General features: G+C 43.0%; 1 protein-coding gene across 1 annotated transcript in view; it reads left to right on the plus strand.

The window, feature by feature from the left end:
- Nucleotides 1-1,973: 1,973 nt before the first annotated feature.
- LOC137593964 (PDZ domain-containing RING finger protein 4-like) overlaps nucleotides 1,974-14,047 on the plus strand; it is a 95,123-nt gene continuing 83,049 nt past the window's right edge. The window contains exons 1-2 of the mRNA XM_068313114.1: nucleotides 1,974-2,233; nucleotides 2,365-2,454. Coding sequence (XP_068169215.1) covers nucleotides 2,072-2,233; nucleotides 2,365-2,454 — 252 coding nt within the window. The 5' untranslated portion in view covers nucleotides 1,974-2,071. The remainder of the gene's footprint in view (nucleotides 2,234-2,364; nucleotides 2,455-14,047) is intronic.

Below are 14,047 nucleotides of genomic sequence, written 5' to 3' on the forward strand. Positions count from 1 at the left end.
TCCACATTGGAATCATATGACATGATCTTTATCATATTAATTTCAGTGATTGTATCTTTGAGCTCCATTTATTGTAGATTAAAAGATGAAAACTGTTCGTTAACTTAGTCAGTTTGCTGGTAAATACATTATGAGTTGAGTCGGGACGGATGACCGCCTTGGAATACTGATGCATGATGATGCGATGCATGAATGCGTAAAGCAATTGCAGGGAAAATATTCACAGTCCTCCTCGGCTAAAGTCACACCTTAAACACACACGTACAGGCGATGTCGGGTCTCAGGTGCTTTCTCATCTCACCAGATTTTGTGTTTTTTACTGCTTTTCTTTTCACCACATCTCCAGAAGAAGGCTACAAATAAACCAGGGTTTTTCAGTCTGTCCTCTATTACAGATAAGGCTGACTATGTCAATATCTCCTTCTAAAGGCAGAAACAGCTGTTGGAGTTTTGTCTCCCATCGGGTATCCAGCAGATGAAACCTAGATGATATCGTGTCTCCCCACGGATTAGGTCAGAGCAAATGAATCCAGATTTTAAACTGTTGTTGACCTCCGGTTTGGTCTCCCGCTCTATCCAGGGGTCTTACTGTCTTATATTCCTGCAGCTTAGCAGTCCGAGCTCATGGCCTGCGTGATGGGTCTGACCCAAAGTGTGAGTCTTTTCCTGAAACACACAAATTGTTCCCCAAACTGCAGCTCAGTTTGGTTTGACTGCTGTTCTAGATCCTCCAGACTGAAAATACATTCAGTCAAGGAACTAAACGCAAGTCTATTTGCTGACAACACATTTAAAAAACATTTAGCCGTTTATCAAATTCTAAAATAACACCAGGCCTGCTGTTTCATTTACAGTGATTGACAGGAGTGAAATGCATTCCTCTGACCTCCTCGTGCGTGAGGTTTTTTCCAAACAGGTGTACCATCGCAGGACATGCTGTCCTTCTCCTCTTTGTAAATGGACACCTGTTCTTTGACAGCTCAGACAACACACAACACACTTGAAGGTTTGAGCAGCAGATTAGAACCAGACTGTTTTTAGAGGGAGACTTGAAACACAATGCTTTTTTCTGAAACCTCTGTAATATGTCATGCTGTGACAGGAGGTAAGAGTGGCTTGGAATCACGCAGAGATGCTTTGTAAGCGAAGGGTTTCCGTGTCGATCTCGGGTTACGAGTCAGAGTTTGAAGGATGATCGTGTTCTTGAGAAGGCTTACGCACTCATGTCATCGCTGCCAGACAATAGTTGAGCTGAACTCGATTCAAGGACTGGTTTAATAAGGTTAAAAGAGGACACTAAAGAACTCCAGTGAAGGTGTGGCCTGTTTCCAGCTTCAATTGGGAGACCTGTTGGCAAATAAAGAGCATCTGAAGGCTTGTGAGAGAACGAGCGACCTCTCCTGGTGAGGAATTAGAACATCTCAAGTTCACAGCTACAAAATATAGAAATCAAATTGCGCAAAACTAAAGTTGCATCAACCGCACACGGCCCGACTTTGAATGTAGATCACCGCATGCTGGATTATTTTAAATTATAATTTCATTTATGTCAAACATTAGGAGACATACAACCCCCACCCCCGAGCAGACGGGGCAGAAGTGAGTCAGCAGAATGGGCTTTTCTGATTTCTCTCTGCTCACCATTTAACCTCATCCCAGGCGAGACGTGACGCAGCGTGCGCCTTTCCGCGGATTGAGCTGCGCAAAGCGGTTAATCCCGCTGTCATGCGTCCACACTTGTAGTGGAACTTTTGTCCCAACTCATTGTGAGCACGAAAAAAAAAAAAGTTTCCTGCACAAACTATGTGCGCTTTTTGTTCAACTTTTCTAGATAAAACGATCCATTTTGCCAGGTTTTGAGCCACGTTGTAGGATGGAGGCGCAAACACAACCGAAGCCCGGTCACCGTGGACGCAGTGTTTGTCAGAAAGGATGCGGGCTTGTGCTCTCCGGAGGGGACGCCGGCACCGGGGGGGACGCCGGCACCGGGGGGCACTGCTGTGTGGACGCGCTCCGCTCGGCGCATGACGCGCTGCAGGGACGGAGCGCAACTTTGGAGCGCGAATCCCGGATGGCGCGTCTCAGGTGGAACAGGAGGGAGCAGTCCCTGTTGGCCCAGGTGACCGGTCTGCAGAACGAGGCCCAGCTCGCTGCCCTCAGGTACCAGCGCAGACTGCACCAGTACATGCTGCACATCAACAGCATCGCAGAGAAGGTCAATGGATACTGCAAGGTGAGGGAGATGATTTATGAATGTGTGCGCCAGCTGCAGTCAACGGGAAAGGGTCCAGACTAGATTTCATAGCCTCAAGCAAAACCTGACTGATAAACTCATTAAAATTCCTTGTCTGTTGACTGAATTAGGGAAACTTGGGAACAACTGCTGACAGGCAGAACCAGATATCAGATGGAGCAACATGTGCAGAGCTGCAGGGACACCTCGACGCACCTGAGGTAGGGAAGGCTCAAGCACTCCTCCATGTCCCCGAAAAACCTGACTAACGTTCACAGACCATAAACTCCACCGAGTAAAGAAGGAAAGAAGAGTTGAATCCATATCAAGGCAGATTTTTTGAATCCTTAATTTATATTATTTAACATTTCAGACATGACCTTTTTTGATATCTTTCCAATATCAGGAAAAATTCTAATATCCCAGACAGAATTGAAACATCCAGATGTTGACACCCCATGATACCAAGACTATATACTTTCACCCTGACCTGGCAACATTATGTATATATTTGAGGTGTCATTATATTTTAGGTCACACTAAGACAGTTTGGAGTGGGAGTTGTAGAAAAATGACACTGCACCCAAATATGTATGCTGAGAAAACCCCTAACCCACAGTCATACAACTGTTTGTCGAGCAAGTTGCTTGAAATGAAGACACATTATTTTTTAATGAATCTCCACCAACATGCCTAGAGGTAGCCGGGTCGGCTGAGACGTTTCTCTACGTGGTGCTGACATTATAATTGGTTGAATGTTTCATATCGGAACTACAGAACTACTGTACATTCTTGTGTAGCTGTATTTGTGCTTCTTCCTGCTGCCTGGGATCAGAATCATCCTGGCTACCAGACCGTTCTTTGTTTAAATGGTGACACTGGGATCAAGGCGAATGGAGTAATAGCAATGGCAGAATGTAGACACCTAATGGGAGGTGATCACTGCCCGATCCCTGCTGTTTGTCCTTCTGTGTGCTCATTCCTCCTCACTGTCAGGGTATATCAACAAAGGAAAGTGTTTTACCAAAGCCAAGTACTATATACATATGTATTAATGTATTTAATGTAATAGTCTCCTTTCTCCACCCTGGGGCTTTAAGGAGAGCTTTATTACAGCTTCTTACTCCTGTGGTGGAATCGTTCTGAACTCCTTCCCTTCATGTGTGACTCTATAGAAATCTGGTTGCCGTGCTCTTCTTTTGTCCATCAGAGAATAAAATATCCATCTTTTGGTTTCAGGAGCTTGAAATAAATGTTTACTCACTGTCCTTTTTGTTTGTCTTTGTCTGGGAATTATTTGGCTAAGGTGGCCTAGACTATACGGACACGCGTCTAAACGGTCCCAAGTCTTTGTTTTTACAGGGAACAATCTATTAAGCGCCCCATGTGGCTGCCAAATCTAATAATAGTTCTTGTTTTAGTAAGCTGACAGGGGAGCCTAGAAGTTAGCCGCGTGTTGTATTCAGGCTGCGATAGGGGGGTGCATAAGTTTAATGGTGGTAATGGTCAAATAAAGCATCTCTCTTAATTGCCTGCAGCATGCTGCGAGTGCATAAACCTTGCTTTTGATTAATAGAGAGCTATTGACTCTCCTCTGCCATTACTGGCCAGCAAAACAGCACATATTTTCATCCCTCCCCCTCTTGTCTGAAACTGCACTCTAATGCATCTTTAATAGTTTGGTGTGTTTTAGTTTCTTGCTTTCCAAATGGAATTTCCAATACTTTAAGAGAGTTGAGTTGCAGTTTTACAATTTAGTGGAAATCTGCCGAAATGGAAGCGGGGGCGTTTTGTTGCAGAGATTATAGAGACGACTTGTAAACATCCTTGTTGCAGTGGTGGGTTGTCACATTTAAATTCCTTTTGTCTGGATGGAAATAGAACCTAAGTGAGCCAATTGTTAGCCAGCCTGGATTTTACTGCCGCCTGTCAAGCTTTCCATTCAACACAATGCGCATGCACGCGAGAATGAAAATGCGATGTCTGTTATTACAGCAGCTTCCTGATTTAAGATGATGATCGTCGGTTCTGTCTGCCAAAATCAGGTTGTCACCTTCCTTCGGCTTTAACACTTGGGTGGTGCAAAAAAAGCAAGTTAAAAGAAGAACGATGTAAAAGGTTTTCCATATCCACAAAATGATTTAGATTGATTTATAAAAGCCTAAGATCAGAGTCAGGCTTAATGGTTGCACTTAAAGAAGAAGGTCAGGTAGTGGATACTATATAGCCAGCAGAAGAGTTTTTATTTCCTCACCTGAAACATTGCCTTCTGTTTCCTTTTTTCCTTTTTTTTTTTCATGAAAAGTCATGAAAATAAAAATGGATCAATCAAGATTAAAAAAAAATAATTCTTGGGTGTGGAGGTCATGGGTCACCACTGAGCCACTGTCTGGCAGAGGAGAACATACTGGATAAGAGAAGACAGGACAGCAATGGACGTGTCTGTCTCTCATGCTGAGCTAAGAATGCAGACTCAGACTTACAAAAATGGTTTGTGAGACATAAGAACTCTGACAGGCTGGAATATCTGGAATATTTTTTTGCCACAGTTGTAAATCCATCTTTATTTGAATATCTGCTGTATGCACAAGTAATGCAGTAATTCGCTTCTTGTTTTTTGGAACCTTCCTTTCTCCACCCTGTGATTTAAACTGGGCGTGCTTGAGTGTCGTAACTCATAATGTGAGTGTGGACACATCCTTTACATTCGGTTTCCCAACCCCTATGGTCTTATGGTATATTTGCTTTGGTGGAGCTTTAAACACGGCATCAGGATGAAGACAGATGTAAAGCTCAACACGCCTGTTGTTTATTTGTTTGGGAGAGGAGTTTAGTGAAGCATCTGCTGACGTATTGGTCAGCTCACACCTCGTTTGATAGAAAATAATCTACGACGGTTTAGTTTCTTCACCCGTTTGCAAATCTGTTGAAAGCAAATTTTACAGAACAGGAAAAAGGTTTTTTGTTTTTTTTGGAGCACCGAGGCCCGTCCACCCGCCTGAATGAGAGAACAGTAGCTCTTTCTAGTTTGTCTTTTCGCTCAAATTTAGAGAAAATGAGAGAGAGATGGAGTGGAGAGGAGTTGGTTGAGAGCTCAACACTCAAGCATCAGCGGTCCATCGACATCCAATTTTACGTGACTGTCAGGGATGAGAGGTGGCTGGTTTGTTTGCCTTCTCCAGAAGACACCAGATTTATGTGGATTTGATTTCTCTTTTTGGGATGGAGTTGACAAATAAAACCAAAAGATGAGAAAATTTTCTTTTTTTTTCTCCTCCCGGTGTTAGTTAAATTGCTGATTTTTTTTTTTGGATTTTTTTTTTACCAACAGAGAAATATGGAAAACAACATTTTTATATGTAGCTGCAAACAAACACAGATGTCTAATGGTGAAATCAGTTGCATCCAACAATTGCGCACATGTTTACCGCCTGTCTCGACGGTTTTATTGTCCATTTGTGCTCCACTTCCCCAAAGATGGAAGATGCTTGTCTTCAGAGTAAATGGCATGAAGTAATTGGTTTACAGCTCGCTTTCTGCTTCTCTCACAAATGACAGATTGAGGAAAAAGAATCGCTGCATATGGAAATTGAGTCAATAAAACTGCCTCTTTCAACTCGGGCTTATCGGGGTGTAAATATGGGGATTGTGTGTACTTTAGTCCTCTGGATATTTGTTCTGTGCATGCTTGGGATGTCATTTAGTTTACATACTTACTATTTATCCTTCTGCTGTGAGGCGGAGATGCGTTTCTCGCTATTTACCATTTCTCCTTCAACTTCACAGATGGTAATTTATTCACGTCTGCATAGAAGAGAACAGTTCTAGTGGAGAAAAACCAAATATCGATGGGGATGCAAAATCGACCTCACTGTGCAATTCGTGCATCTGTTCTCAAGAAAACTGGAGCTTGCTAAAATGCAGCATCACAATAAAGACAAAGTGGATTTGGATCAACGTGAAATCATTCGATGGTTCTTAAGCTGCACGGTTCTTAGCATCTCGCTCCTGCTCAAAGCAGCGTGTATTTATAGAAATGAAAGAATTTGCAATATTTTCGTAGGTGTTGGCTTTTACAAACCAGATGTTTTTCCAGAGGTCTTGGCAGGTGCCCCTGTTAGCTTAATAAGGCAGATATTGAGATTTGGGCGCTCAACGTTCCGAGGCTGTGGATTCGGACCGACCTGGAGCTGCAGAGCAAATCACTTCACTTCAGGGAGATTTGTCCTTAGCTCTGTGTGTGTATGTGTGTGTGTGTCTGTGTGTGTGTGTGTGTGTGTGTGTGTGTGTGTGTGTGTGTGTGTGTGTGTGTGTATATGTGTTTTGCAGGTATTTACTTAAGCAGTCCTGGTGTGTTGTTTTAGGCAAGGATGTATGAATAAGAAAGCTGTTCTCCTGAAGACCACCACGCTAGTAAAGAGGAGATTCTGGCTAAATTTGAACCCCCCTGTCTCCCATAAGGGCCCCCTTTGACTGCTGAAGGTATGTTGGTCGGTTCGGCGTGTGGGGCGTCGGTGATTAATTCACGGTGACTTGAACTCAGATGAACCGGTTTGATTTTCACGCCTTGCAGATATTTTCATGTCGGGCCTCTCGGGAACGACAGAAATTCTGCATAATGCACAAGTACATGATATCCATCCAGTTTGATTGTGGTTCTGATCACTAATCTAATCATGTGTGGGTATAAATGATGACATCATAACCTATACAGTGAAGGTAATTGATGGTTGCAGCTCCTAACCTTCAACAAAGCAGCAACTGTGTGTACTTCTGGGATATGTTGGCGTCTCACACACCTGGTGAGAGAACCCAGGGGAGTTTCTTCCTCTCCGCATAAACTTTTTTCCCCCAGCATGAGTCTTCTGTGTTTTATCTGCAGATGGTTTCTATGCAACATTAAAGGAGATATTCCTGAAGTGCAGCTCGGTCCTGTGCCGTAACACTCTGCTCTTAGGTGTGCTGCAGGAAGCTCCTGGTGACTGGTGTGATTCATCATCTCCGCTAGCCGGGAAAAGAATGCTTTGCTTTATTCCCACTTCAGCGGCTGTAGCCTGCTGGTGTCTGCTGCTGTGTGTCTGTGACTTGAGGTGAGGCTGAACTTTAACATCCAGCAGCCGACATCTGGAAAAGAACACTGATTTTTTTTTAAAAAAAGGACTAAAACAAATGGCTGAATAGAAATTGATGAACTTTCCGGGTCTTTTCTTTAGTTTAGTGTTTTAATATTATTATTTTTACTTCAGAACATGATTAGGTTCTGCATGGACAATAACAAACCCTTGTTTCCATCTTTACCACCATGTGACTTCACCCGCACACATCTATAGAGGATGGTTGGTCATGATTTATTTAATGGGACAGGAAAGTCAAAATGAAACCGGGTATTTTTGAAGTAAATAATTAAACAAATGTTTTGTTGGCATTATTATTTTTTTATGATGAATTGGGACCTTGGCCAAAAAAAAAAAAATCATAAGTTACGATGCGCTCCCTGACAGCGGAAGTGACGCAACCGTAGACATCGGGGTGAATCCATATGAGCGTCATTATATAAATATATGGCAAGCGACAACATCTACAGCATAGATTTTAAGGTCTCCTGACACCAGGGATGATGCCAGACATCAAGACTTTTTTTTTATTTTTATTTTTTCATAATGATAAACAAAATATATATTACTTTACAATGTACAATCCCTTTTATGTTTATATTTTTGCTCTGTTAATCTTAAACTGAAAGGATTACGGGTGGAATAAGTAATAATGGAGCATATTGTGCTAAAAGTTGATAAGATTTAAAGTAATTAAATAAATGTATTTTGTTTTGTTCCACCATCAAACTGCTAATATTAACTGTGACAGATCTGCTTCAGTTTTGGCTCTTGTTGATCGACACTTCTGACAGCGAAGATTGTCAATTCACCTTTGACCTTTTCATTGAGCTCCGTCTTTACAGCACCGTAGCTGCACACGGTATTTCCTGCACATCCATCTGCAAACTGAATTAAGGCCGTCTCTGCTCGTGTCGACAGGAGGATTACGGCTTAATTACGTCTGAGCAGCGGTTGCCGCACAGTCGGAGAAACAACCGTACGGTGGGAGTACCGGTGCGGCACATTAGGGAGGTGTTGAGGAAAAGGATAAGCCTGTGTAATATGCCAGGTGTGTCCAAGGTATTAGCAAGAAAGGGCATGGCTCTGTGAGCCTGCCAAGTTAAGGGATGAGAACATTTCATGTTTAAGGCCAACGCTCACCTGTGCTCACCTGTGTTGGCAGGTGACAGAAGAAAATCTCACAAAAGTGTGGACAGACAGAAGAGCCAGTCAGTTACTCTGCTTCTGCTGTTTTATGCATGTATGATTTATAAATGTTTAGATACGACTTTCCACGATGATCTTGCATGCCAACATTTGCTAATGAGTTCTAAAAGCAGTGCAGCTTAAGCCGCCGGGGACGTGGATTTAAAATATTGTGCAAATTAAAAGTTTAACCCGATAGTGTTCGGTGTGAAGTTAAGGGATCATCACAGCGTTATTATGTCTCCCAGAGCAACACCGCGCCTGCAGAAGCTGATGGCGAAACATTATAATGGGCGCTTCCGATCACACACGAGAGCCTCGGGGTGGTGCTCGACGAAAAGTCAGGGAATCACTAAAGTTGTCCGGTTTCATCCTCTGGGCACCGTAAATGTATAAAATATTTGTACCAGTGCATCCCAGCCATCCGTTAGATATTTCAGTAGCCCTGATGGGGGTGGTGGTGTTTGTCTGCTGTAGCGTGACCTCTTAGGAGCTAGTTGGTGGCAGGCCCAGATTATTATAGCTGCAGTCAAATAGAGCCGCCTAATTTAATTTCAATCACCCCCCACCTTCATGCCGTGGCTGAAATGGAAAAGCTCTGATGGATATGTTTTTAATTAACTTAATGGGTTGGCAGTGAAATTGAGTATGAAGATTCATTGTGATCGCTGTTGTCCTACAGACGGAGCAAAGTTTTAATCATAATAGTTCCAACAGCTTAAGAGTAAAGCCATTATTTCAAGTGCACTTATTACATACAATATTCTTCTTACAGTTGTGCAGATGATTAAGATCTTAAGCACCATGCAGCTATTTCATAGTCAATTAACACATAATCTACAGCATTATGGTGTCACAGATCATTATGTAGAGTTATTGATAGCACTCTGCACTTTTAGCCATAAATGTTAGAGACGGTTAGAGATGCAAATACAGGCTTTCATTCTGATTGACCGCTTAGAGTTGGTAACTCTCTGTTCAAAACGTGTGTGATGTATTTCATATGGAGCACTTTTACATGGTAATAACTCCTATGATTGAAAATAGGGCATCCAAATTCAGAAACGGTTGAGAAAACTCAGGCCCTTGATGAGCACTGTGATGCACTAGAATACTCCAAAGCAAGTGGATCTTGATTTGACAGTATTTGGTGTTGCTTTTATTTTATTCATGAGCAATTTATTCTATTATTTGCACTTCTTTCTGATGGCGATTCACTTGTATGACTGTCCTGTTCCGTATGGGTGGTATATATTTATATTTTGCCATTATTTTTCCCCTTAGCAAAAGCCTATTGTCAGCTGTGTCAGGAAAAATCCAGACAGTGGGAGTGAAGATGGGTTTGTCACAAATGTGTTTTTTTTTTCTTGTTAAAAATTTAAACTTTTGTGAATTTGTTTCTGCGTGCAGTAATCGTGCAGCAATGCCTTAAGAAAAACTAATGTTAGTTTCCCCTCAATGCAAATATCACTGGAAAAAGTCACTTTCTTTGTGAGATAAGGCGCTCCTCAGAAGGCCACAGCTTGGATATGCTCGGACATCCGTGTTTCTCCACTTCATTTCCCTCTAATTGCTCTCCCCCATGTGAAGCAGGAGGCAGAAAGCAATCTGCATGTGTGTTTGTGTAACTGCCCCCTAGCAGTGAGCCAGATCTGTTGGACCATTAGTGCAGCCGGTGGTTTGAGTTAGCGTGTTGAGGTCACAACGTCGGTGTTGGTAACAGACCTCCATCTGGTTGCACTAACAGAGTGCAATGCCCATCTCTCACTGCATCTGACTCGATCTCACTGTTGCAGATTGGATTTAGTTTTGTAGCCTTCCTGCATTCAGAGCACAAATTTTTTTTTCAGGTCATGCATTTTCTCTTTTTTAATCATGTTTATTTGGTCAAGTAAAACAAGTGTGATGATGGAAATTATTGTCTGTGCTAAATTGAATGGAAGGATGATGGGGAAAGTGTAATAACGCTATCTAACCACCAGATGGCGGGAAACACACACGCTCGCAGGCAGGGTTCACGCTGCAGATGGTGCCATTGGCTGTTATTAAGACAATTAGGATGATGGGGATGGATTGCTTCACAATAACTTGTTAGGATGTTCTGCTGCACATCTGACAGCTGTGTGTCAGATTTTTATAGATGTGTTTTTGCTACAAAGCTATTAATCTTCTGTTTTTAATAACCTAGAGAGTAATTAAGGAATTTATCTTTTTTCACTTGAGATTTTTTTTAAACATTGATGAAAGTCAGTATTAATTATACAGAAAAGTAAAAGTGAGACTAAGAGGTTTTGATGTGACATCCCGGTGAGCTGAAAGTGATAAAAGTGTGAAGATGTAAATCCACCTGTGTTTGTTTGTCTTAAATGAATTGAATTATGTTTTTCTCTGTATAGTAACCCTTTATTCAAGACATCCACATCTCTCCATCACTTGAAAGCCTTGCCATTTATGTGCCCCCCCTTCCATTTCTCATATTTTCTCAGAATGTGACTCATCTAAGTAAGGCTCAGTGCTTCTCTTTTGTGCATTTGTATGTACTGTAGAGTCTAACAACACATATAACAGCGTGCATCAATTCTCATTTCATATGGAAGTCTGTGTGAAGGGGTTGCATTTGTCTCTGGATCAACACAAATAGTGTTGACTGACCCACTGGGACGACAAAGACAAACCCTTCTGTTTGTCTGCCCATCAGCCTGAAACAGTTGTTGATTAAGTTCCAATAGACTCTTGCTAGTTGGTTTCCTCCGCTTAGCCGCCTGATAAATGCCAGGACTGATTTGGGTGCCATTGTCTTTCCTCATCACTGCAAATGACCACTGAGTGCTGCTGCACAGCGGAATCAATATCCATGGACGATCAGAGGCTGGAGCAACAGCAGATTACAGATGAGAGTGATTTGAGGTGTTAGACTGTGAATGTGTGTGTGTGTGTGTGTGTGTGTGTGGTGTGTTTTGGCTGAGTAAAATAAAGAGTGACTATGATAATGATCATACGTGACAGGAAAAAGGAGTTTGGAACAAAAGAGACAAAATGAGGAGAAATTATTCAATGTGTCTGTCTGCATCATTTTTATTCCTCATGCATGATTGGTTGTTGCTTTGGCTTCTCTTTCCTTCATTAAAAATGGCACAAGTGTCTCCCCCCCCCCCATCAGAGTGGAGGCTAAAATCAATGTCAGCTAGCACTCTGTGGCTAATCAAAGTGAGGAGTCGGCCCCCTGTTGCAGAAGGCAGCTTTACTCTTTATTGTCAGCGTAGGTCTGTGTAATTGGCTTAAGCTGATTCAAGCTGCTAGGGATGGAGAAACATTTCTCCTTCCCTCCAGACGCTCTACCCGGCCAAAAGCAGATGAAGATGTCAGAGCAGAGGCTTTCTATCTCTTGGTGCGTGATATTGAGCGATTTCATAATTTGTTAGTCTGTTTGTCTTGAGTCAGCTGCCTGTGGATGGAGAACCTGCCGTGCTTTTGCAATGCAGAAGCGAGCGCGATTCATCATTTTGGTGGCATAAACTAAGGAATTTTTTTACCCCGGCCTCTCTCCCTTCATGTCCTGTGTTACGTAGTAGCCGTCCTGTATATCAGAAAATGCTTGCGTCTCATCAATGTGTATGTTTGTGTACAACGAAAGGCCATACATCAGAGCGGTATTTGCACTCTCTGTAATGCATTTCATGTTCGGATGTGGAAACGTGGGTGATCGTATGAATAATACAAGCTGCTCAGCGTTTGGATGCCAGTGCAGATAATAATAAAGTAGACTTCTATAAACGTGGGCCAACCAGGAGAGCCAAAGACCCCGGTACATTAGCTGTGGATGCCTGGTGATAAATCAAACGCATGCAGAGAGGATTGCTTGGCACGTGGCGCTACCCGCGGAGGCCTCCCCGGAGCCGTGCCATACGGAGGGGCGAACCGCACCGAAACGCCCTCCTTACCTGGTACCTCCAGGGTCTCCAGGGTGGCTTTTAATCGCCGCAAATGGGCGGCGATAACAACTATCTGTATTTCATGTGCTGTCCAATAGTTATGGCCTCCTGCAGCTTTTACGACAAGGAGATGTCAGGTTTCCTGGCATAATTGGCTCTTCTATGGTGATTTTATGAGTCTGTTTACTCTGTGAGGAGTGTTTGTCTCTGGGATGCGATGCTCTCCTAAGGGTCCGCCGGCTCGGCTGCTTGATATACTTTCAGCTCCGGTCTGTGTATGGGGAGGGTGCCTAATGATCAGATACTGCATTGCCTACTGATTGATGGGCTTGGAGCCAAAGCCTGGGGGGCGATCGTAGTTGTCTGAGCTCAAATCTGACCATCTTCATTCACATGCTCAGAGTGGAGGACAATAGAGTGGGAGACTCGCCTCTGTCACCGCCTTGATGGATGGCTGCTGTCTGGGCCAATCTCAGGCTATTTTTCATACGTTTCCATAGAGCAGCGGTGAGTGGGGGGGGGGGTTGGAGGTGGGTTTGTGGCGTGGGTTTCGCCTCGTAGCAACGGCGTGAAACATTCTACTTGAGTGAATGAAGTGTAAGTAACCTCTTTTCTTGTCTTTACCGAGGCAAGCGTGTCGTTTTATCCTCTCAGCATGTGTTTCTGTCACAATGCTAGAGCTTCTACAACCCACCGTCACACACGCGTACGTCTCTCTGTGTTGTTATAATTTATGGCCACGTTGTTGACAGAGGAAGATCATCAGCAGATGTGAAAACATTACATGCTCTGTAATCTGCGTCTGAAGGAAATTGTGACGCATCAACCCAACGAGCCGTGACAGAATTAGCTCCATCTTTACGTTTGAAGTTAAAGTACGATGATGTGATAAGACCTCGTCGTCAAATGCTGTAAAAGTGTGCCGTGCGCCCCCTGCACGTGAAGTCTCAGAAGAAAGCCAAGCTATGATCTGATTTCCTTTAATCTAGTCAGCGAGAGTGTTCCGCCTGTGGATGAGGCACCGGCGCCTCACAGCCGGGTCACAAGCGACAACCAGAGGCAGATCACCGAAAGCGGTGAAGAGTAGAGGCCAGCGATGGTGAGAGTGTTTGGACTTGTAAAACTGTGTAAGCAGAAAATTACAAACACAATTGAAGTATTTAAGATGTTCCAATTAACGACCCAGGAAGACCATGAATGTAATGTGGTTAATTTTAAAAGTTAATGGTAAAGCTGTTGAACAAAAAAAAAAAAAAAGATGGGAAACTCGCAACATCATTACAAACTTAAAATCTCATGTTGGTCTAATCAAAGTCACCTCCAAATCGAATTGATTTGACATAACAGTTAAAATAAATTTGCCTCAGAAGCCAAGTGGTGGCCGACTTTCCGGGCTTCTCTTTTGAGTATAGTGGGATTTCTCCAGCTGACAGGCCTTCATTACAGGCCGGCTCTCCAAAGCACGTCTGGCACACAACCATTTCTATACCTGTTGAACTCTTATTTCCTCTGAACATGTAAAAAACATTGTATGTGGTGAAATAGTCTTTTATCCTGTTAAGATTAGAACAATATTCCGT

This window comes from Antennarius striatus, chromosome 4, assembly GCF_040054535.1.
Source record: "Antennarius striatus isolate MH-2024 chromosome 4, ASM4005453v1, whole genome shotgun sequence".
Classification (NCBI taxonomy): Eukaryota; Metazoa; Chordata; class Actinopteri; order Lophiiformes; family Antennariidae; genus Antennarius; species Antennarius striatus.